Source organism: Mustela lutreola, chromosome 11 (assembly GCF_030435805.1).
Source record: "Mustela lutreola isolate mMusLut2 chromosome 11, mMusLut2.pri, whole genome shotgun sequence".
NCBI lineage: Eukaryota > Metazoa > Chordata > Mammalia > Carnivora > Mustelidae > Mustela > Mustela lutreola.
The window spans coordinates 49,537,059-49,560,691 of record NC_081300.1 but is presented as its reverse complement, the minus strand read 5'-3'; the positions used below and the strand labels follow the sequence as shown (position 1 = coordinate 49,560,691).

General features: G+C 33.2%; 1 protein-coding gene across 3 annotated transcripts in view; it reads right to left on the bottom strand.

Annotated features, from left to right (window-relative positions):
- Positions 1-23,633, bottom strand: part of ROCK1 (Rho associated coiled-coil containing protein kinase 1) — a 148,146-nt gene that overhangs the window by 63,072 nt on the left and 61,441 nt on the right. For all 3 annotated transcript variants that reach the window (XM_059140810.1, XM_059140812.1, XM_059140811.1), the window contains exons 5-11: positions 22,199-22,374; positions 21,267-21,351; positions 19,873-20,017; positions 19,410-19,548; positions 17,340-17,431; positions 4,773-4,932; positions 1,196-1,256 (exon numbers count right to left, since the gene is read on the bottom strand). In XM_059140810.1, coding sequence (XP_058996793.1) covers positions 1,196-1,256; positions 4,773-4,932; positions 17,340-17,431; positions 19,410-19,548; positions 19,873-20,017; positions 21,267-21,351; positions 22,199-22,374 — 858 coding nt within the window. The remainder of the gene's footprint in view (positions 1-1,195; positions 1,257-4,772; positions 4,933-17,339; positions 17,432-19,409; positions 19,549-19,872; positions 20,018-21,266; positions 21,352-22,198; positions 22,375-23,633) is intronic.

Here is a 23,633-nt window from a genome sequence, read left to right as displayed (position 1 = left end):
TTACAACAGTAATCTTCAGTGGACAAATCAGATGCTTGACTGGAATATACATTTGCTCCCTCTCCTTTCTAGCCATGAAATCCATCCTCTGCCCTACTTTTGCCTTGTAATCTACAGATTTCATTACCTGGATTTTACTGCCCTGTGACTTTAGGGTTCATTTGAACATATGAGAGACACCAGCAGCAAATCAGAAGGTGGGAGGAAGAAAATAATCATTCTCCCCACCCTTTGTCATATTGTGGTGCTGGCAGTATTCCATATTCTATGTTCCTCTTTGATGATGGTAGACTTTTCTGAGCTGTGGTAACAATACTTGTATCTCTTTGTCCCTTTAGACTGGGGACAATAACTTCCCCTTGCTGATAATCAATGGGTATTTTTGTATCCTTTATTCACTGCTCCCCTTGACCCTGCTCATAGCACTGTAAATAGCCCTTTCGTTAAACTCTCTTAATAAATAAACAAAATGTGATATATTCAGACACTAGAATATATTCAGTCTTAAAAAGGAATCAATTCCGATACATGTTACAATATGGAGAAATCCTGAGGATATTATGGCTAAGTCAAATAAGCCAATCACCAAAAGTCCAAATTGTATGATTCCACTTACATGAGGTACCTACTAGCATAATCAAATTCATAGAGACAGAGAAAGTAGGATAGTGGTTACTCAGGGCTGCAGGGAGTAGAATAAAGAGTTTAATGTGTATGAAGTTTTACTCTGGAATGAAGAAAAAGTTCTGGAGACAGATGGTGGTAGTTATATAATAATGTAAAGGTGATTAATGACAATGAATTGTACTCTTAAAAACTAAATTTTATGTTATGTATATTTTATCATATACACAAAACTTGCTTTAGTTAAGGCTTCTGAATGTGTAATCTTTTGATGTCAAGATCCTTACTGATAAACTGATTTATTATAAATTCCTAATTCCAAAGATTAGAAAGACTTTCACTGTCAATATGTGTAGCAATTTATAGTTTACTAATGACCTCCACATAAAATATTCCCCTTGATATTCAGGCAAGAAATCAAGTTGGAAGGAGACAATAAGTAAAAAGTGCTATCAAAATTTAAGTTCACTAACTACACATTCAGAAGCAATACATACTTACTGAAATATCATGTACACAAAATATACCATCCACAAAACAATTTTTTATAAAGTAATAAGAAAATACCTACCAAGCTTTTATCCACATTGGGGCTACTTCGGTTATCATTAGGATTTGCTGAAGATAAGTATCTGAGAGGAAAAGAGTTTTTAAAAGTAAAAAAAAAAAACCAAAAAACTCTTCAATATTCAATAACAACCAGTAATATATGCTATGTGCCTATTTTTTTGTGCAGTATTGTACTTGCTATGCTTTTTCAAAGTTGAGTACAAATTCATAATTCTTTACTTAGGAAGTAAAAAGTGATACATATGTTAAATAAAATCCCCAGTTAGGTCAGAAGCAGCACTCTGTAATTATACACTTTACTATTCCTGCAGCAAAACATATGACTATTCATACCAAGTAGGATAAATTAAAAACCAAGAATCTCCAGTTAGTTCAAATTAGGTTTTTGGCCATGAGAGCAGCTTATGGAAGCTTTTGCCACCAAACAAATCACTAAGATGTTTTCAGTTTTTAGAGCTTTGCGGTTTTATTTGTTTTTATTTTTTTAAGTAGGCTCCATGCCCAGGACTTGGACTCACAACCCTGACATCATGACCTGAGGCAAATCAAGAGTCAGGACACTTAACTGACTGAGCCACCCAGGTCCCCCAGTTTTTAGAGATTTTTGGATTAGGGATTGGGGATAAGGAATTGCTGACTTGTAAAGACATGAACAGAACTTCTCTCCCTGCCTCAATTATTCTTCAGCCAAGGATGATACTGCCTTTCTGGACAAAAAAGAGTTTTGCCTTAAGTGGTTAACATAACCTAAAGTTCAGGTGATGTCCTGCTAATCTTTTGAGACTCTAAGGCTTACAGGGTTCTTTCTTTAAATCCACTAAAGTCAGAATTACATCTAAGATAGTAGTGACCTTTAGAAGTCTTTATACATGAGATTAACACATTTAAACAGGTCATATAAAAAAAATTTTCTAAGCTCCCAAATGTTATATATAGGTGAGTTACTACGGCTGCTTCTGCTACTGCCTCTAACATGCTACAACTACCACTATTAATTCTTCTATCATAACCACCACTACAGTCACCACATTGGTTCATTAGGAGAAAACCCTCAAAAAGAAATCAAATAGCTACTATATACTTCTTAGTTGTTATAGGGCAGCTATTATCAGCTACATATTCATTATATATGAATTCAATGCATTCATTAATAATTAAAAAAAGAAGAAGAAAAGTTCCTTTAAGTACCATTAAACACATATTACAGTGCTCTAAAACAAAACAAAACAGGAAAATATATCACTTTTATGTTTTCTTTGGAAAATTACTTAGATCAACTACAGAATCAAATAATGAGAAGGCAGTAATAGGCACTAAGTAGCAGATTTGTAGAGAAATGGTCCCATTTAAAAAATGACAAATTCTAGGTTTAGCAGAACTTCATTCCATTAACTACCAAATGTCTCAGAAATTCAGTGTGGGATTCCACAACATGTAATGTAAATAAAAGCATATAGCAGCACCAGTGAAACCTGAATTAGATACGAAAACAGACCATTTGATCCCTAAGATCTTCTAAATTATGATATACTATACAAACTAAAGTTAATATTTGGCCTCTACAAAGTTAATAATATAACTTTGAATACAGCACTGGAAATGTTAAGGACACTACTACTTGTACACATCCATTCATTCTTCTACTTTTTGTCTTATTTTTTCTTTCAAAGTTATTTTATATATTATATTGCTGCTTTCATACAGAATTTGGTCATTTAGGTAACTTATGAAAAGTTTTAGATTATTACAAATATAGCTAAAAGTTTAACCTTTAAACTATTAAAAATCATTCTTCACTTATGGAAGAATGGAAGATCTTTATTTCAACAATAAAGATCTCTAACTTTTGGTAATTGGAATTATGTTTGGATTTCAGAAGCAAGAATTTCAGAAGTTTCCTATTTCAGCCAGTAACTCATATTTATATATTATCATAAGGCTAATCAGTATTTTGCTGATTCTTAAAGATTAACCACACCTTTAACCATTCATGTAATAGGCAATTACTAAACAACGTTATGTTATTCAATAAGACAATGGTACTGAAGAACAGAATGCAATGTCTGCTTCTGAGAAACTTAGAAATTAGTTTGGGATATGCATCATATAGATACAAGGAAAAACCAGAGAACATAATCAAGTACATGACAATGTACTGTTACAAACAGTATATATAATGTTTATTTAACTCAAGATTACTTTTGTATAGATAAACCCAAATAAAGTCATTACCTGCTACGAACTACAGAAAATCCAAAAACATTGAGAGTTACTTATATCAACATTTCAAGTGCTTCAGAAATCAAGCCAGAGAAAAACTGATAAAAATAGGAAGGAAGGATGAATTTTTTTTGTAAAAATTCACCCTGAAACTTGTCACTGCATTTCAATATAAAATAGCTACAATATTATATTCCTGGGTGCTGGTGGGTAAGGATTAAAATACTGGACTTTACTAGGAGTCAAAAGTCAAGTACTACCTGTAATACTTGATGCAACAAAAAGTATTCAGTACTGTCTTATAGCTGGATTATAGGAGAAATATCCTAAGGTAGGATTAAATTGCATTCCTGTTTTCTAAACTTGAATCGGCTCTTACAAAAAAGTTTTGACTAAAATGACAAAATGCTTCACTTTAAAATATTATCCATTTCCTCACTAGGATATGAGCATCTTAAGAGAAGGTACTAACCATATTTTATTCATCTTTCTCCCTGCACCTTGGTGCTTAATAAATACTTGACAAAAAATAAGTTGGCAAACATGTTTTTTGTTTTTTTTTAAGCCCATCCTTTTTTTTTAAATAAACATATAATATATTTTTAGTTGGCAAACATGTTTGTTGAATGAATGAATGAATGCTCTTGAATGAGATAATGTCAAATGTTTAATTTATATCTCACGTCCATTTGAAGACTAAACCTATCATTAGCTCATACTATTAATAGCTAACATTAACTGAGTGCTAATGTTCCAAATGTCCTACTGTTTTAATTAAACCTTACAGTAATGCTGTGAGACAAGTATTATCATCATCATCATCCCTATTTTTGAGGAAATGGAGGCATAAAAGGTTGAAATTATTTGCCCAAGGTCACAAGGTCTCACATGAAAGACATGGTAAATTCATTTAGTGATTTTTGGTGAGGAATCACTTAATTTTTGCATTACTAAAAATTATAGGCCTTTGTTAACATCAATATAGTAATGGTAACCCTGGAAAACTATTTGTTGTTCCGAAATGTATTATAAAACCAGAGCTCTCTGGATGATGAGATTAACCAAAATATTAGTATTGATATAATCTTTTAATATATTAATTGCTGTTAACTTGAACACATATATAATGCATTATTCAGCAACAATTTCTGAAACACAATATCCTGATAATGGAGAAGTCTAAAAGGAATGAACTATGAAATAATACAATTATCATGCATCACTGAAAAACAGCATATTATGGTATCTCTTAATATACCATTAAATGTTCTTGAAGTGATTTTTAGATATCCCTAAGAAAATAATAGACCACAACAAAATTATTACCTACCCCTGAAATCAATGCTTAGCATACTCACCTACGATTGCTATAATATGTAAATCCTACAAAAGGTAATTGATTGCCAACAAAAGCTTTAGGTATGGGGAATGTTTCTTCATCTCCTTTATCTTCTTCCAAGTCATCAAAATTACTTGTATCAATGTCACTACTTAAATCAGGTACAACTGGTGCTACAGCTAAAAATGGAAAGAAAATTAGTAGTTCCTTCAAACTTAATATTAAAATAAAGGAAAGCAAAGATTCCATACCAACTACTAAGTGTCTTACATACAAATTAAGTTGCAAACTACAAATTCCAAATGGGTTGAACCTTATTTTAGTTGATTATATTAGATTATTAATCAACTGATACTGATCATTCTAATTCTATGAAACAATTACCTTCAAAATCACCTATAATTATTATCTGTATTTCAAGTTTAAATTGAATATTACAAGTATTGGGGTTTTAAAATACATCAAAATATAAAATATGCAAAAGCAGTTAGGACTACAGAAAAGATTTTCAGAAACCATAGCATACTAAATTGTACTCAAAGATTCAAAGTTGATTGGTTTCAAATATAATATTTTTTTTGTTAATCTGCTGTATAGCAAGTCAGAAATTAAGGTTATGTCTTCATAGCCCTGGATAGACCTATTTGGTATTGAAATATATTTGTTCATCTAAAATCCAGATGGTCTGTTATCACTTCCCCAACTGATTATCTCTATAATATTAAGTCACAAGGAGCAATGTATTTTGAATTGCATTTTCAGGCTAGCCACCTTCCCTGAATTAAGTCATTAAGCGATAACTCAATGAGTTATTTATGAAATGGCTATTTAGGAAAAAAGGGCAGAGATACAAAACGGATACAATTTTCAAGAGTTATAAACCTGATGGAAAGTAAGGCTCATATATACTTAATTAAACAAAACCAAATATGGCAATGCTTCAGTTTTCATAATATGGGAGAAAATACCATTTGAAAGCAACACTACTACTATCTTAATTTGGAGCTTGAATATGCTACAGAGAGCCATCTAAAAATACATTTTAGAACAAAATGTGTTTCAGTTAAAGATATAATAGTATTAAGAAAACATGGGTGGCACTGTTGATTAAACATCGGCCTTCGGCTTAGGTCATGATGCTGGGGGTCCTGGGATCAAGCCCCACATTGGGCTCCCTCCTCAGTGGGGAGTCTGATTCTCCCTCTGCCTCTACCTGCCACTCCCCCTTGCTTGTGTTCTCTCTCTCTCTCTGCCAAAAGCATTACAGAAATATCAACAAAATGGTAAATAATTTAGACACAATCAAATCATATTGCCCCCAAGAAAAAGATGGAAGATGAGCAACAAAAAATAACTGACCTGGTTTCATGGTATTAATCTCTTATATAAAGGAGTAATTTTTCTGGGTTTTCCAGATAAGAAATAACTACTGTTGTGGATCTCAGATATGGTGAATTATTTGATGAATTCAGGAATGAAACAACACATTTAATTAACCCAAAGAAGCTATAATACTAACAATGAATAGGGAAAGATCTTATGCACCATTCTCTTTTCTTAATGACCAGGAAAACAGCCTGACAAGACAGTTCTAGCTTCCAAATAGTACTAACTGCCTAATTTGTAAAATGTGCAGGTGGGGAGGGGAAGCTAGTTGTCACTCCTTGTGAAGTAAATAAATCAGTAATAGTCTTGGCATAAATTCTACTTTAAAACAGTGGTTCTCAATTCTGAAACGATCTTGCTCCCCTTGGGGACATGTGGCAATGACTGAATACATTTTTGGCTGTCATAACTGGGGGAGATGTGCTGCTGGCATCTAGCGGTTTGTAAAGATCAGGGATACTGCTAAAGATCCAAGAAAGTTCAGGACAGCCCACACAAAAAAGATTTATCTGGTCTAGTGTTCATGGTAAAAAGCCCTACTTTAAAATTATCATATAGGATCGATTTAAAAGGAAACAGAGGAAGGCTGGTGAATTTTCTTTTGCTGTTTCAGATGAATCTAGTCTTTTTATAGACTGTATACCATTTCAGAGTAGTTTTAAAATGAGACAAATTCTGTTTAAATTCTGAGATACAAGTAAGGGAATTTCTGGGAGAATTACAAAAATAATACTTCATCTACATTTAAAGCATAACATTTAGGTTTTATAGAACACCCTATAATCATGCCAGAACTAACATATAAGAATAAGGATAAAGATAGCTTTACAGAATTATTATTGATACACAGAGTAACCTATTTATAAAAATTTACCTTTCCATAAATAACTGGTAATACAGGAATCATGTTCCATAAAAAGAATCTAGCTGATGTTTAAAAAAAAAAAATGGCAGAGTAGGAAGCTCTAAGAAACCACCTTTTCATTGAAGTAGACATTATGCTGGCAAAAACTATCATAAGCAACTTTTTCAGAACTCTGAAATCTAAGAAAAAACTTACAAGAAGCAGAGGAATGTTTAATAAAGAAAGAAGCTACTAAATTTTGGCATTTCAGGAATTGTCATTGGCTGACCAGTGACATAACAATGGAAAACAGTCTTCAGTGATCATACAAGACAAGGAATACAGACTTTGTAAAAGTAGTTTGAAAAACTTATTAACAAATGCATGACTGAAGTCCATAATAAGCAACAACAGCAAATCTGGGGAGGGGGAAATCTGATTTCCAGAGTTATATTATGCTGTTCAACATGTCTAGTTTTCAAAAAAAAAATTACAAAGGATGTATAGAAACAGAAAAAGCATGGAGTATTCACAGAGAATAAAGAATGTCAGAAAACATCACTGAGGAAACCCAATATTAGATTTATTACACAGACTTTAAACAGTCTTAAATATTCTCAAAGAGCTAAAGGAAACTATGGACAAAGAACTAAAGGAAACCAGGAGTATGATATCTTAATAACTACAAAAGTACAACAGCTGAAACTACAAATACACTAGAAGGGTTCAACAGCAAATCTGAGCAGGCAGAGGAACCAGGGAACTTAAGTAAGACCACTAATATTATCAAGTGTAGGGAAAAAAAGAAAACAACGAAAAAGTGAACTCTTGGGATACCATAAAGCATACGAACATACACATTATGAAATTCTCAAGAAAGGAGAGTAAGAGGCAGAAAGAATATTTAAAGAAATAATGGCTCCAGGGGTGCCTGGGTGGCTCAGTCATTAAGCATCTGCCTTCGGCTCAGACTGTGATCCCTGGATCGAGTCCCACATCAGGCTCCCTGCTTGGAAGGAGGCCTGCGTCTCCCTCTCCCACTACTCCAGCTTGTGTTCCCTCTCTGGCTGTCTCTCTCTATGTCAATTAAATAAATAAAATCTTAAAAAAGAAAAGAAATAATGGTTCCAAACTAACCAATCTGATGAAACATGAATCCACACAACCAACAAGCTCAATGAACTCCAAGTAAGAAAAATTCAGATCCACATCACGACACATTATAATAAATTTTGAAAAGACAAAGATAGAATCTTGAAAGCAAGAGAAAAGTGACTTGTCATACATACACAAGGAATCCTCGATTAGATTAAGAGCCCATTTCTTTCTTTCTTTCTTTCTTTCTTTCTTTCTTTCGTTATTTATTTATTTATTTTTTAACAGGACCACAACTCAGGGCCTGAACTCACAGCCCTGAGATCAAGACCTACACTGAGATCAAGAGCCAGACACTTAACCAACTGAGCCATGCAGGCTCTCCTTAAGAGCCTATGTCTAAGCAGAAACTTGAAGGCCAGAAGGCAGTGGAACAACATATTTAAAGTGCTGAAACAATGGTTCAGCAAGAATTCTACATCTGGCAAAATTATTCTTTAAAAATGAAGGACAAATTAAAGAGATTACCCCAGGTAAGGGAAAGATCAGAGACTGCTGCTAGTAAACCTATCCTAAAAGAATTGTTGAGTTTTTTAAGGTTGAAATGAAAAGACAGTAGATATTAACTCAAAGCTTTGTGAAGAAATAAAGGTAACCACACAGGTAAATGCAAGAGCCAGCATTACGTATTTTTCTTTATAAATCCACTTTTCCTCCTATAGGGCTTAAAAGAAATATGCCTGAAACAATTATAAATTTATGTTAATGAGCACAGACTATATAAAGATGTAATCTTTATATTTATGTTATTGTGACAATTACAACACAAAGGGAGAAAAAGGATTTGTAGAGAAATGGGTTTTTTTTCCCCTTAAGATTTTATTTGTCAGAATAAAAAATTAAAAATTAAAAAAAATAACAAGGAATTTAGTAATAATCAATAAAATAAATAATTGAGAAAAAAAAAGATTTTATTTGTCAGAGAGAAAGCAAGCATAAGCAGGAGGACTGGCAGGCAGAGGGAGAAGCAGGCTTCCCACTGAGCAAGGAGCCTGATACAGAACTCGATCCTAGGACCCTGAAAGGACCTGAGCTGAAGGCAGATGCTTAACTGACTGAGCCACCCAGGCATACCTAGAAGCAGTTTTTTTATGCTTCTGACAGTAAATTGTATCAATTCAACCTACACTGTTATCATTTTAGGATACTAAATGTAATCTCCAGGATAATCACCATAAGAAAATGACTAAATAATATACAGAAAATGAATTGAAGAGGGAATCAAAACAGCACACTATGAAATAATCCAGTAGACAAAATAGGTGTCAGTAATGCAGGGGCCGAGGAATAGAAAGAAAAACTACAGAAAAAAGAACAATGGCAAAAGTCTTTACATATAATATTTACTTTAAATGAATTAAAGTCACTAATTAAAAGGTAGAGACTGGACGAATGGATTAATAAAACTGATCCATTTACACGCAGTATATGGAGACTCACTTTAGATTGAATGACATAAATACATTAGAAGAATGAAAGAAAATATTCCATGGGAAAAAAAGCTGGGGTGCCTACACTAATATCAGACAAAAAAGACATATAAGACTGTTAAAATAGTGAAAAACAGGGCATACTGACGATACTAATAAAAGGGTTAATTAATCAAAAGATAAAACAATTATAAACATGTATGCATGAACAACATAGCTCCAAAATGTATGTAATAAAAAATGACATAAATGGAGAAACAGTTCTAAAATAATGCTTGGAGTAATCAATAACCCACTTTCCATAAATGAACAGAACATTTAAACAAAAGATGAATAAGAAAATGCAGGACATGAACAATATCATAAACCAACAAGATATAACAGACATATAAAGCTCAATCCACCATCAACAGCAGAATACATTGCACATGAGAAATTCTCCAGGACAAACTATATGTTAGGCCAAAAAACAACCTAATAAATTTAAAGAGACTGAAATCATACAAGTATCTTCACCAAGCCACGATGGAATAAAACAAGATATCAACAAGAGAAGACTACAAGTTTCACAAATACCTGGAAAACAGCAAACTCTTTTGTTGCAAGTTTTTATTTAAATTCTAGTTAATATATATTGTAATATTAGTTGTAGAAGTAGAATTTAGTGATTCATCACTTACATATAACACCCAGTGCTCATCACAACAAGTGCCCATCATCCATTTAACCCACCTCTTCTCCAGTAAGCATCAGTTTTTTTTTTTTTTTAAGATTTTTTATTTATTATTTATTTGACAGAGAGAGAGAAATCACAAGTAGGCGGAGAGTCAGGCAGAGAGAGAGAGAAGCAGGCTCCCGCTGAGCAAAGAGCCCGATGCGGGGCTCGATCCCAGGAAACTGAGATCATGACCTGAGCCGAAGGCAGTGGCTTAATCCACTGAGCCACCCAGGCGCCCCTCCAGTAAGCATCAGTTTGTTCTCTATAGTTAAGAGTCTGTTTCTTGGTTTATCTCTTTTTTCTTCATTTGTTTGTTTGGTTTCTTAAATTCCACGAGTTAAATCATATGGTATTTGTCTTTCCCACTCTGACTCCACCCATATCATTGCAAATGGCAAGATTTTGTTCTTTTTTATGGCTAAGTAATATTCCACTGCATGCACATGTGCACGTGTGTGCACACACACATATACATGTATATATACACCTCGCATCTTCTTTATCCATTCATCAGCTGATGGACATTGGGCTGTTTCCATAATTTGGATATTGTTGATAATGCTGCTATCAACATCGGGATGCATGTGTCCCTTTGAATAAGTATTTTTCTATCCTTTGGGTAAATATCTAGTGGTGCCATTGCTGGATCATAGGGTAGTTCTTTTTTAACTTTCTGCAGAACCTCCATACTGTTTTCCAGAGTGGCTCCCCCAGTATGCATTATTCCTACCAATAGTGTAAGAGGGTTTCCCTTTCTCCACACTCTCACCAATATTTGTTATTTCCTTGTGTTGTTGGTTTTTGCCATTCTGACAGGTGTCAAATGGTATCTTGTTGTAGTTTGATTTGTATTTCCCTGATAATGAGTGATATTGAGCATCTTTTTACGTAGCCATTAAACATTGGATGTCTTCTATGGATAAATGCCTATTCAGGTCTTCTGCCCATTTCTTAACTGGATCATTTATTTTTGGGGTGTTCAGTTTGATAAGTTCTTTATAGATTTTGGATACTAACACTTCATCAGATATGTCATTTGCAAACATCTCCCATTCTGAAAGTTTTAGTTTTGTTGACTGTTTCCTATGCTGTACAGAAGGTTTTTATCTTGATTAAAGTTCATTTTTGTTTTTATACCCCTTGCCTCTGGGGATGTATCTAGAAAGAAGTTGCTGCCGATGTCAAAGTGGTGAAAACAACATACTCTTAAAAAAAAACCAATGAGTCAAAGAAGGAATCATAAGGGAGATTAGAGAAAATGCTTTGAGAACAAATGAAAATGAGAACCACACCAAACTTATGGGATTCAGTGAAATCAGTACTCACAAAAATTTTAGTTGTAAATGCCTACATGAAAAAAAAGGGAGAGAAAGATCTCAAATCAATAACCCAGCTGACACACTAAGGAACCAGAAAAAGAAGAGCAAACTAAGCCCAGGGCTATAGTAAGGAAGAGCAATACAGAATAGATTGTGGATAAAATATAGAATACAAAATTGATAGTGAAAGCGACAAAGATCAACAAAATTGACAAATCTTTTACTAGACTAAGGTGCAAAAAAGAGAAGACAAATTAGAAATGAAAGTGGGGATATAACTACCGACTTTCTACAAATAACAATAAAAGGAAAATCTACAAGGGCTTCTGGATGGCTCAGTCAGTTGAGTGTCTGACTCCTGATTTTGTCGGGGGGTCATGATAGCGAGATTGTGAGAACAATCCCGCATCAGGCTCCACACTAAAGCAAGGGGAGAGGGGTCTGCTGGAGATTCTCTCTCCCTCTCTCTCTCCCTCTGCCTCTAACCCTGCTTGCGTTCTCTCTCTCTAAAAAAACCAAACAAAATTAAAAAAAAAAAAAACTTTAAAAGAAAAAAACTACAATTGTACATCAACATGTTAGATAACCTAGATTAAATGATAAGTTCCTAGAAACACATGAACTACCAAAACTTATTTGAAAAAGAGAATCTGAACAAACCTGTAAGAGATTTAATAAATAACAAAAAATGTCCCAACAAAGAAAAAAAATCCAAGACAAGACTGTTTCACAGCCGAATTCTACCAAACATATAGTTTGGGAGTTTAATGCCAATCCTTCTCTAACTCTTCCAAAAAATAGAAGGAACACAAATTCATTCCATGAGGCCAGAATTATTCTGACTCCATAGCCAGATCAAGACCACACACACACACACACACACACACACACACACACGTGCGCCCACGTGCGCACACACACACAGAGCCAATGTCATACTCACTAGTGAAAGACTGAAAGCTTTTCTGCTGTGATCAAGAGCAAGACAAGGACTCTGTCTCACAACTTCTATTCAACACAGTATTACAAATTCCAATCAGAGCAATTAGGCAAGTACATGAAACAAAAGGCATCCTCATTGGAAACACAATCAATGCAACCATTACCCAAAACTCCAATGTCCTTTATCACACACCTGGAAAAACCCACTTTAAAACTCATGCGGAAACCTCAAGTGATCCCAAATAGGCAAAACAATCCTGGAAAAGCAGAGAGCTTTTCCACGCCCTGATTTCAATGGCTACTAGAAATCTATTGCAATCAAAACAGTATAGTACTGGCATGAAGACAGTTCAATGGTGTATCATAGAAAGACTAGAAATAAAGCCTCACATACGTGGTCAAATGATTTGAGAAGGGTGCAAGACCACTTAATAAAAAAGGAGTTTTTTCAACAAATGATAGTGTAGGAAAACTGGATATTGACATGCAAAACAATGAAGATAGACTCTACCTAACAACATATACAAAAATTCACTCAAAACAATGGAAGGCAATGACTCCCAACATTTATTTGTATACCAGTGACCAGAAAAGCATTATTCACAATAGCTAAAAGGTACAAGCATTTCAAGCGTCTGTCAATATGTGAATAGATTTTTTTTACAATGTGGTATACATGCACAGTAAAATATTATTCAGCCTTAAAACAGAACAAAATTCTGGCATGTCCTGTAACATGGATGAACCTTGAAGACAAGCTAAGTGAAATACATCAACCACAAAAAAATAAATATTATAGGATTCTACTTATTTGAGGTAACCAGAATAAACTCATAAGCTCAGAAAGTAGAATAGTGGCTACTGGGGGCTGGGGTTAAAGGAGAATGGAGAACTACTGTTTAATGTGTGAAGAAATCTAGCTTGGGATGATAAGAAAGTTCCAGAGATGGATGGTAGAAATGGCTGCACAATAAGGTGAAGGTGCTTAATGCCACAAACTATACTGTTAAAAATGGCTAAAATGGTAAATTTTGTTATATATACTTTACCACAATAAAAAGATAATTTTTCTTAAAGTTTATGCTTTGAAAACATGACCCCAACGTAATACTGAGAAAGTCTAAACTCCTATGACCCTGAAACTTGCTAGATCCTAGATTCTTTACCTATGAAGCCTACAGTGATAATTTCTCCCATAAAAATGTACAACTCTAAAAGAGAGGACACTAAACTTAATTAATCCACAGAACCTGGAATGGCATATATGTGGTTACAAACAACAAATTTTATTTGTTTTTAAATAAATGGAAAATTTACCACATGAGCTGACAGTCACTCCTGTTACCATCTTGGGTCATTTCCCACCAGCTATAGGTGGATTAGGTAAAATATCTGATCTCAAATGATACCATGAATGGTAAAATGTTTTTGCAAATTACCATATTATTATATTTAACACAGTATTACTAATAATGTATCTGTTATATGTAATAAATGTTACCATATTATTTTCCCCAAAATTTAACTGCCAAGAATGTTGATTCCCTACATTTCTACTTTGTATAATACTGAATGGTATTACTTAAATGGCACATGGTATTCCAGAAGAGCTAAGGCTTTTGGATTCACATAGATTTGAATCCTGACACTGTCATCTACTAGCAGTGTGACCTGCAGCAGGTTATTTAGGTCCTCTCATTTCTTCTGTTTTCTTTCTTCAATCTCACTCCTTCAATTCTATTTTAAATGAGTAAAAAAGTAATTTTACAATCTTAATACTCTGTGCCGCTAAATTAAGAGTGAATAAGATCAGGAAGCTCATGGAAATTCTGCCAAAAACCAATCTATTTTGTACCCTGCTCCCACACCACCAAGGAACAGATGGTGAAGATTAATTGCCATTGTAGCTTATAGACATGTAAGTGGTAAAATATCAAAAAAACTATTATTTGGAAAAGTTAAGCAATTCTGCCAAAGAAAATTGGAGAGTCAAAATTAAAAAGAATTATAAATGTTATATAATTTTTAAAAGCTTAGCAGGTCAGAGAGGTCAGTTCACAGTAAAAGTATTCTTGGTATTTTAGGGGTGGGAAGTGAACAAAGGGTAGGAAGAGGGAAGGGGAAGAAGAGAACAGTAAGTTCTACTGACTTCAATTTTTTTCTTTCTTTCTTCTTCTTTTTTTTTTTAACAATAACCACAAAATAGAAGGTATTAGGATTAGGAAAAGATATCAAAATATTTATGTCTGTTAAATCTAAGTACACTACAGTAAAATCATAGATAATACAGATTTTTCTAAAAAGATTTTATTTATTTATTTGACAGACAGAGATCACAAGCAGGCAGAGAGGCAGGCAGAGAGAGAGGAGGAAGCAGGCTCCCTGCTGAGCAGAGAGCCCAATGTGGGGCTAGATCCCAGGATACTGGGATCATGACCTGAGCCGAAGGCAGAGGCTTTAACCCACTGAGCCACCCAGGTGCCCCAGATAATATAGATTAAAAAACAAAACAAAAACTTAAGTATCAGTAATACTAATAAAATTACCTCATTATAGAAACTTTTTTTTTTTTTTTTAGATTATATTTATTTATTTCTCAGAGAGAATGAGAACACAAGCAAGGGGAGCTGCAGGAAGAGGGAGAGGCAGGCTCCCTGCAGAGCAAGGAGCCTGACACGGGACTCAATCCTAGGACTCTGGGAACATGACCTGAGCCAAAGGCAGATGCTTAACCAACTGAGCCACCCAGGTGTCCCTAGAAATTCTTTAAATAGAAAGTTTGTTTGATTTAAATCAATAAAGTAATACACTGTAACTGTTTTTAAATTAACATGAAATTACATTAAAGAGGTAATAACAATATCATAAAATGCCACTGATTTGGACTCCCCAGTTCCAGGATACTATGACCTCCACAAGGTAAAAAAATCTTTGATCACTGGAGTTTTTTCCTAGTGCTTGAAATAGAACAGCGCTCAGCATATACAGCAGGTGTTCAATGTTTGTTGACTAGGTTACCTCCTCTCCTAATTAATACCAGCTTTTCAATACACAAAAGGAAGTATGTCCTCCCTACTTTTTTGAGCAATTTACTCTGTGATTATTCTATAGTTATTTATACATTGTTTCACTTTGAGAAAAAATTTAAACCAATACAAAAGATACTTTGTATTTTCTTCAGTAGCCTTTCAAATTTTCTTCAGATTATAATCATATTTGTCTGTTTTCAGCTTTCTTCAACTTCTAAGAGCACAGCTTGGAAAAAAAAAAACCCAACCCCACAAAGTTTTTCAATGCAACCATTCATCATCTCACCATACTCATCTCTGTCTTTGCCAACAGTTTCTCATGGAGCAGGAAGACAACAATCATGTCACATTTACTGACATGGAAATTCTCTATTTCCCAGTGTATAACTACTAACAAATTCTCTCAACGTCAAGCTGCTCCTATAGCTTTCCCAGAGAGCAGGTCATTCAATGTCATTCTTAATAGTGTAATTTCCTAATTTCCCAATAATTTATTTCCCCTTTTCCCTTCTCAGTCAATTGTATAGCTTGTATATAGTGTATGTGCTATACCCGAAGGTAGTATGACTATTTCTTTAAAAATATTTGATAACTAGGATACTTCCCTAAAATTGGCAAAAACTATGATCTGTTTCTTTAAAATTAACAAGATTCTTTCCCCCATGAACTTTTCCCTCACAGTCTCAACTAGATAGGCAGACCTTAAGACAAATAATAACTACTTAATTTGTAACTGTTTCTAAACCACACAGCTGAGTTAATTACCATTATTAAGGTTTACTGCTGTTGTACAGCAGGAATTTAGGAGCTGGTGGTATACATTATCCTTTCTGTGAAAAAAGGAAAAAAAAATCTTGAGACTTCAACAGGAGAAAGATGAATTATTGGCCGTCCAAATCCATGAAGATGTTGGGCACATTGGGTACCACTATAATTTTAATTCAGCCATGATGAACAAGGTTTTCTATGAATCATCTCATTATTTTAACTGCTTTTTGAAATAGGGAAATGTTCTCAACTGACTGAAAAAAAATTCTTGCATACTACATGCTTTCATGTCTGAACTGCAAACTGCAAGTCTGATGGACTAATTAAATTCTGGTATTTATTAATAATAGGACCACATATTTTGTATTTTAAGTCTAGTAAAAAAAAGATAATAACATCTCTTCACAGGAAATATATTTTATTTTTATTTTTTTTTTAAGATTTTATTTATTTATTTGACAGACAGAGATCACAAGTAGGCAGAGAGGCAGGCAGAGAGAGAGACAGAGAGGGAAGCAGGCTCCCTGCTGAGCAGAGAGCCCAATGTGGTGCTCGATCCCAGGACCCTGAGATCATGACCCGAGCTGAAGGCAGCGGCTTAACCCACTGAGCCACCCAGGTGCCCCAGGAAATATATTTTAATTACCCTGTATTTACTGACTTTCTTCACATTGAGATATCAAAATATAAGACACAATGCAATTTAACAAAGATCAAATATCAAATTATAACTGCCAAGACCAATTCCATCTCATGTATATGGTCGTTCATCTTGGGTCTCTCAAATGAAATATCAGAGAAGTAGCAGTACAATTTTCCCAACATTATCAAATATTCTCTCTTTAATTAGAGTAGGATAATGTCCATAACCGCTTCTGTGTACTTTAGATTTTCATCAAATATACACATATATTAGCAAGGCAGTATTTACAAGACTGTATTTACTACAACTACTTTCAAATATCCACTGTAATGTGCGAGAAAAAATAACTTACTGTCTCTGAGTGTCTCCCAAGCCCATTGATCATTTTTGAAGAAGAGATGTCGTTTGATTTCTTCAACACCATTTCGCCCTAATCTCACCTCTCTGAATAGAGAGGGGGGAAAAAGTTATTAACCATTTAAGATATTATTATTATAACCTGTCCAGATATACTTATGGGCACAATGTTAAATCTGTGCATAATGATAAAAATAGTTCTACATCACCTTGAAATTATATTGGTTTTCAGTAAGCTATGGATAATACTGAAGAGTTTTTTTAAAAAACATGAAAAACAGACTTGTTGATACTCCATGACTTTTCTATTGACAAAGAAAATCCTAATAATCATTCACTTTGCTTCATTAGCATAATGAATAAAACACAATGAATTTTCTTGACAGCTCTTAACCATTGTGGTAGTTAGACATTTTTTGCAACCAACAACTTTACATCACATCAAAAGCTAACAAAAACTCAGAAAGACATCTTAAATTTAAAATCTCCTGTTCATAAGCTATTATAAATATTTCTGACCTATCAGAAACCAATGATTAACTAATTCTTGACATTACTACAAAACAGAGTTTTAACGGGATTCCTGGCCTCTTAGGTAAACATATAAATAAAATGTTTAAAAATATGCCTTTAGTAGATTTGGAAAGGGAACTTAGGAACTTCTGTTTTCTACTTCAGTGCCTATTAACAAGAATAGCCCGAATTCCAAATCTTTTCATGAGTTAAAAGATAAACTGCTTTTGATATAATGTGACACCTTCTGAACAAACATTCACTGACTCTCCCAGACTGGATCAGGGAACCTCTCCATGGTTCTATGATAGACAGGCAGTACTTAACTCAGAGTACTTAACTTTCTGTACAATAAACATCTCATTCACTTGTCTGTTTCCCTCAAAGGAGTATGAGGCAGTGAAGAGTGGCTGTGTATCTTTTTCATTTCTATATTCCTAGCACCTAATACACAGCACAGTACTTATATTTATAAAGCACATGTACTAAAATGTAAAAATATGAAAGACTATACATTTCAGGCTCTAAAGGACCATATGTAGGGGAGTACATTTAATATTAAAGTGAATCTGAAATTGAAATATATGTAAAAGCACTAGGCCCTTTTAAATTAACAATATACAATATACAAACATAAATATTAATAATTTTAATAACATGATTTTAGTAAGTCATGTGGTTCATGTTTAAATTTAAAAAGTAAACCATAAGGGTACACATAACATACTATTTTTGTTTCTAAAACACATACATGAATATACATTTATAAAAATCCTTACTGAATCTGAAAGACATCATACCAATGACCATCTCTAGAGGTAAGGAGGTCGGAAATACATACATCTTTATAGGTTTGCACTATTTACTTAATTTCAACAAACATAAAATCGTATATAATTAAATCTTTTTTCCAGCTCTACTGAGGTATAACTGACAAAAATCTTAAGATATGTAAAGTGTAAAAAGTGTTTTGACATATGTGCACATTGTGAAAGGATTCTCCCACTGAGAATTAACACATCTATCACATCATCTATTTACCTTTCTTTTTGGTAAGAACATTTAAATTCTACTCTCTTAGCAAATTTCAACTATACAATACTGAATTATCTTAAATGGCATCAATTAGAAAATGCGTAATTTTTCCATCACTAGGAAAAAAATGTTACTAATTAAGACATGGTAGTATAAGATGCACTCTAATTTCAGAGATGTTACATGTCAAAAAACCCTCAGACTCAAGAAAATATAATTTTTATACTTGACCAAATTAAAAATTCAACAATGAACCTTAAAAAAAAAAATCATCTGATCTAGCCATCAAAAAAGAGTATTATCCCAATTTCCTAGGTAACGCAAGTGATTGGAGATCCAGAAAGCCATCCAGAATATCACAAAACACTGTATTTCACTATCATTAATGATTTGGGGAATGGTATTATTTTTATTCCACCAGTTCAACTATAGGAGCTGAGATACACACCTCAAATACTGAGCAGCAAAATGAGAATTTCCTTAGAATAAATTAAAGTTCAATGTTAAGATTGTTTACCTGTCAGTAAGGAAGGCACAAATAAGATTTTTTGCTTCTTTTGATATATCATTATCATCAGGAAAGGTAAGTGAATTTTTATGATTCATAATCTTACTGTAAGTTCCAACCAGAGAATCTGCATAAAAAGGTGTATCACCTGAAAAAATTGATAGGGAAAACAAAATAAGATACACTAAAAAAAACAGTTTCAAAGGAAAAGAGTCAATGTTACATGTTTAAAGATTACTATATATGCATTAAAGACATACACTTAATATATAAAAAAGAAATAACATCACAAAGTTGCTTAAATCTTCTAAATAGCTTTTAAAAACACACAAGGCAGGTTTCAATTAGTTTGTTTTCTACAAACAAAATTAACTTTGCTTAATGCAATAAATGCCTTATTAGAAGAAGCCAAATGGCTAACTTCTGGGATGAACAACTATCTTAGAGGTATACAAAATTCTCCTTTACTTACCTACAAGCATTTCATATAAAAATACCCCAACTGACCACCAGTCACATTCTCGTCCATAATAGCCATCACCACCTTGAGATTTTAATACTTCAGGGGAAATGTAATCAGGTGTTCCAACTGCTGTATCACATCGTACCATACCTTCCTAAAAAAAAGAAGCAGGTTAACTTCTGAACTAGAATACATATATAAATTCTGAATTATTTAAAATGACTTCCTAATAAAACCTATAGAACTCTGCATCTTTGGGCTATAAAATATATCAAAACCTAATGCAAACTTGACAAAAATGAACACATAGGCTAATCACATATACATATTATATACACAATGTATTCAAAATATGTGTGTGCTTGTGTTTCTAGATACATTAGTGATTTTTACATCGTAATATTACTCTAGAAAGACACACTGCCACCCAGTTGTGCCAATATAATGATCTCATCATAACTGCAGAGACCAAGTATATAAGCCAATGCAAGCAGATTAAGGGACTGATAGGATGAATCACTTGATAACATTAATATATAATACTGATTAAACTTTTTCTAACTAAAATAGTCATTCAATCTAACCATGCTTGAAACTGTAAAAAAAAACATACGAGTCAACTGTACAAATATAAAAATGCAGAAGTATGTGTAATGGAAAAGGGTGTAATAATACTGAGCACATTGAATATCTACTTAATATGCAATTTAACTCTCCAAAAAAAAAAGCCCAAAACTAAGTGTAAAGACTATATATACCTATTACTTATTTTCGCTGATATTAATGCAACAGAATTTTAATTAGATGTTCACACAGAAGTTCTCATGTAGTGTTTCCTTCTAAGCAATAATTTTCCTTTTAAAATAATAAATACAACTTTTTGGCTATTGTTCTGTGGTAAGTTTCCAAGAATATTAACTATTTCAACTGAAACAAGTAGCATATTTGCCACTTCAGCTAGAAGTATGTTATTTATTTTGTAAATAATGAGGACAGATGGTATCTTTTAAAATTAACTCCCAAAATAAGCAATAAGATCTTCTACATGTTAACAGGCTAAGTAAAACACTAAAAAATACACATATCACTGAAATCCAGTTTTTATGAAAGTCTAATTTTAATACTGGTCTTAGTATTTAATGATGAGTTTCACTCCTAGTTACCAGCAATACTATGTATTAGAGTTGTTATAAAAGGTTTAATAAATATGGCAATCAACACTTAATTAGAGAGGAAAATATAAATCACTTACAATCAAGTTACTAATTAAACACTGAAATCCTGGCATCTATTTTAACAAATAAGACAGCTCGTATCAATTCTGTACAAGTCTAGCTATGGTTAGTACATTCTTACAGCATTTTCTAAAAAGCAGTTATCTTGAATTAGCAAAATTATTTAACCTTATTCATCTTCATACAAGTACCAAAATCTGCTAACTTCAAATGTCCAGATTTATCCAGCAGCATGTTATCAGGTTTCACATCTCTGAGGGAGGAAAAAAACAGTGTTTCTAAAACCAGACACTGATAAAAATTCTATGAGGCAGTAATTTTAGGCCCTATATCCCCAGTCATTGTGGATAAGGCCATTTTTGATTCGTATGTGCTCACTCTGTCCATATCTATAAATTGAATTTCAGCAGGGAAATTCCTTTATATGTCAATGCCTTAGAGAAAGGCATTTAATATCCCCCTTTCTTTTAAAAAGAGTTTGATTCTTCCAAGGAGGAAAGCAAACCATTTGAGAGAGAATAACCATAAAAAAACACAATATTCAGACATTAAAAAAATAACTGAAACACACTTTTTAACTTAAGTACATAAATAACCCCAGGACAGGATCTAAATCATTTTCATTTTTGTATCCCTGGCACTTAGCACAGCAACTGCATTGGATTCAAGTGATGTTTGTAAAACAAATGAAACTGTTCTTTTATCAAATAAATATGATCTATTCACTAATTAAAAGCAACTTATTTGTATATTAAAAATTTTGAATATAAAAAACGAATCAAAAGCAAATTAATTTGCATATAAAAAATTAAAAGTATTTAACTGGCACATACCTCAGAAAACCAGCCTATAATTTTTATTTTTCAGAACCAAATAAAAGTATATAATCAGATTAAGGGAAATTAAAGAATACATTTATATCAACATTAAACTGAAATAATAAAACTCTGAATTTCGATTTAAATTCTGAAATACCACTTATCTCACATGGAGAATAGGTGGGTTTTGAGTAGGAAATGTCAACCTAATAAAGTTTAAGTACTTTTCAGCTTCCCCTGCCCTCCAACAAATGAAAAAACTTAAAGCGTTTTTATCTTTACCTATGAATGAAACCCATGGAATGGATTGCATCCAATGCAAGAACTACTTCTGCAGTATAGAATCGTGCCCATTTTTCAGGCACATCATAGTTGCTCATTAAGTTTACAAGATCTCCACCAGGCATGTACTCCATCACCATGTAGAGATAACGATCATCTTGGAATGCATAAAAAAGCTATACAAATACAAGAAAATCATTAAGATTAAGCAAAACTTTCATTTAAAAAATGACAAAAATACTAATGTTAAAATTTAATTAAAATAGTCAAATTGCAATAACTAAGGTACTCTTAAAAAAACAAAACACACAAACATAAACATCACAAAGTCCCCTGCATATGCAAAGGAACTGTGGTTATTTCTGAGGAGTCAGATCAAAACTGTTTTCTCTACACATTGCTACACTAATTCAATTTTTTACAGTGAGAATTTTTAAAAATTATAGTAGCTTCAACAAAGAATATACAAGTGACCTAAGCAAAGAGATTATAATTCTGATATAACGTATGCTCCTATGAGGTCTACTGTTAAATTTATATCTACACAATAATTCTCAAGAAGTCTGAAAAACTGGACTACATGCTCAGCTGTCCATTAGCCATATGACTGGGCAATTTATTTAACCTCCCTAAGTCCCTGTCACTATAATCCCTTCCAGAAAAATGTAAGGGACTATACCCTGTTTGACTTTTATATGGGCTACTTCGTCAGAGTCTGGACCTAGTAATGGCAGTTTGCAAACACAAAATGTCTAATCAGGAGAAACATAAATTAATCTGTAAATGGAGATATACCAAGGATTAACTGCCTTTCAGAGTTGTTAAAAAGATCAGTGAATGTAGAAAGCACCTGGTATAACAGATGCTCAGTACGTAATAGTCAATGGGAGGAGGAGCAGTAAAATAAGTAACAGGAAGAGGGCAGCAGCTAGAGTCAAGCAGGAAGAGTGAAATCCACTGACAGGAAATTGGCAAGAATACCAGGTATAAATGTATTTATGTGACCTAGCTTGAGTTAAAAAAAAAAAAGCAAATTTACAAAAGAACATTTTAAGTAAACATGAGATCAGAATCAAACTAAAATAAAATAGAGCCCTAGAGAAAATGATACTTTATTTACACAGACATGTGTCTTAAAATCTTCTTGTTTCACTTTTAAATAGTGTTTAATGGTTTTAGTTACAGACTTGGTTATTTTAAAAAGATATTTTAGGGATGGATGAGAAACTAAGCGGCATCCCAAGGTCAGCCCAGATTAAAGTATATAATTTACCATTTGGGTACCACAATTAAAGAAACAATGTTGCTTTGGTGGTAGTTTTCTTGACAATGTGTCAAGAAAAACAAAGCTTCAAATAGCAAGTTGTAAATGTTAAAATTATGTCCTATGTCTTTTAACCACCTACAGAACACTTAAGATTTTCTGTATTACTGG